This window comes from Lynx canadensis, chromosome E1 (genome assembly GCF_007474595.2).
Source record: "Lynx canadensis isolate LIC74 chromosome E1, mLynCan4.pri.v2, whole genome shotgun sequence".
NCBI classification, from domain to species: domain Eukaryota; kingdom Metazoa; phylum Chordata; class Mammalia; order Carnivora; family Felidae; genus Lynx; species Lynx canadensis.
Genome location: NC_044316.2, coordinates 13,324,844 through 13,327,257, shown reverse-complemented (window position 1 = coordinate 13,327,257; position 2,414 = coordinate 13,324,844). Strand labels below are relative to the sequence as shown.

At 50.2% G+C, this 2,414-nt stretch overlaps 1 protein-coding gene across 1 annotated transcript; it reads left to right on the top strand.

Moving 5' to 3' along the window:
* LOC115501419 (olfactory receptor 1D2) lies at positions 1 to 1,219 on the top strand. The gene has a single exon (XM_030296495.1). The coding sequence runs from the start codon at positions 4 to 6 to the stop codon at positions 964 to 966; it is 963 nt and encodes a 320-aa protein (XP_030152355.1). The 5' UTR covers positions 1 to 3; the 3' UTR covers positions 967 to 1,219.
* The last annotated feature ends 1,195 nt before the right edge of the window (positions 1,220 to 2,414 follow it).

Genomic DNA, 2,414 nt, shown 5'->3' with positions numbered 1-2,414 from the left:
CCTATGTTGCGGACAGTTGGGAAAATGCATGGAAGCAACCAGAGTGGAGTCTCCGAGTTTCTGCTCCTGGGGATCTCGGAGAGTCCTGAGCAGCAGCGGATCCTATTCTGGATGTTCCTGTCCATGTACCTGGTCACAGTGGTGGGAAATGTGCTCATCATCCTGGCCATCAGCTTTGATCCCCGCTTGCACACTCCCATGTACTTCTTCCTGGCCAACCTCTCCTTCACCGACCTCTTCTTCGTCACCAACACAATCCCCAAGATGCTGGTGAGCCTTCAGTCTCAGAACAAAGCCATCTCCTATGCGGGGTGTCTGACGCAGCTCTACTTCCTCGTCTCCTTGGTGGCCCTGGACAACCTCATCCTGGCCGCAATGGCATATGACCGCTATGTGGCCATCTGCCGCCCCCTCCATTACACCACGGCCATGAGCCCTGGACTCTGCATTTTGCTCCTCACCTTGTGTTGGGCACTTTCCGTCCTCTATGGCCTCACCCACACCCTCCTCATGACCAGGGTGACCTTCTGTGGTTCCCGGAAGATCCACTACATCTTCTGTGAGATGTATGTCCTGCTGAGGCTCGCGTGTTCTAACACCCAAGTCAATCACATGGTGCTGATTGCCACAGGCTGCTTTATCTTCCTTACCCCCTTAGGATTTATGATCATGTCCTATGTCCGGATTGTCAGAACTATTCTCCAAATACTCTCAGTGACTGGGAAGTACAAAGCCTTCTCCACCTGTGCCTCACATTTGGCTGTGGTCTCCCTCTTCTATGGGACACTTGGTATGGTATATCTGCAGCCCCTCCAAACTTACTCCATGAAGGACTCAGTAGCCACAGTGATGTATGCTGTGGTGACCCCCATGATGAACCCTTTCATCTACAGCCTGAGGAACAAGGACATGCATGGGGCTCTGGGAAGACTGCTCCTAGGGAAAGCCTTCCAGAGGTTGACATGAGGTAATATGGGGCATTGAAGTGGAGACTGGGAATTTCCTCTACCATGTGCAAAGCATTATCCTATGGGAGACACATAAGTGAGTGGGACATAGCTCCAGCTCAGAATAAGCTCATATATCTGTGATGAAGAAAAGACACCTACATGTAACCCAGAGTTCCCCAGACCTCACCAGCCTTGGCAATAAATAAGGTTATGCTAACATGAATACTTGAATTTTCAAGGATCCTGACCATAGGATCACAGTGCCACCCTCCCAGCCTTTCAAAACATGCCCAATTATGGCCTGGGGAGGGGTGGGTCTCTGGTTTTCTCTAGCACACATCCACTCATGGTTCTGAGCTGTGGCCCTCTCTAAGGGGCCTGATGCCTATAAGCCACTTGGAGAAGAAGACTTGTACCACTCTGTGGCAGATGCACTGGGTAGGTTGTCCATTCCCAGCTCTGCTGGCCACAGCTCTTACTGCTTTAGCGCTAACCCATATTCTCTCTGGACACAGACCCTACCGTTCAGGCAAAGCTTGCAGACAAGTGCTTCTCCTCCGCTCTGGGTTGGTTTTCATCTCTTGGGCTTCAAAGCAATAGTTGACTGTGTTTCTCCTGCTTTCCTTTTCCCTGTGGGAAGACCTTAACCTTGGGCAGTCCATCCTGTCCTTTGTTATTGTGGCTCCTCACTCCATTGCCTGTCCCATCTCTCCTGCTTGCTACCACTCTATCCTTCACTCAGAATAAAGCTCCCCAGCTTATCAACACATGCATGAACAGGAATGGCGGTGGAGGCAGTAGAAGGCAGGAGGGAACTGTAAGACTCAATCTCTACTTAGGCTCCAGCCATGTAAAATGCAATGAATGGAAACTGAGTAGCAACTGGTAAGTCACTGAACTGTGGCAGTTCCAAAGAAGGAGAAATCCTTTGCAGATGAATCAGTGGAGCCAGATCAGATTTTGACAGATGGGGAAATGAATTGATTTGAGGTTCAATTCATTTAACTGATAATGATCGGGTGCCTCTTAGGGGGCTCAAACTGGGTTACAAACATGAACCAGGAGTTCACAATAGACGGGAAGAAGAATATTTTAATGCGATGGCTGATGGCAGAGGTCATGCTCTGCATAGGAGGGTTGAGGGGCACGGAGGAGGAAAGCCTAGCTTGGCTTGTTAGTGAGGGAGGATTCAGGGAAGGCTTCCTTAGGGGGTTGACAGCTGGCCTGAGACTTAAGTAATGCCATGTTAAGAGCTACCCAAGGAAAGCGGGACAAAGTAAGATCACTGTGACAGAGGAGGGGAATGGTGTGGATGGGAGTCTTGCTATCTGCGCAGCCAGCCAGCACTCTCATCCCAGCCTTACCTATACCTGTGTGGTCATGGAAGTCACCTCACCTGGCTAAGCCTTGTGTTCTCATCTTTTTGTTGAGTACGACAGCATCATGTCACTCAGAGGGTAGCCG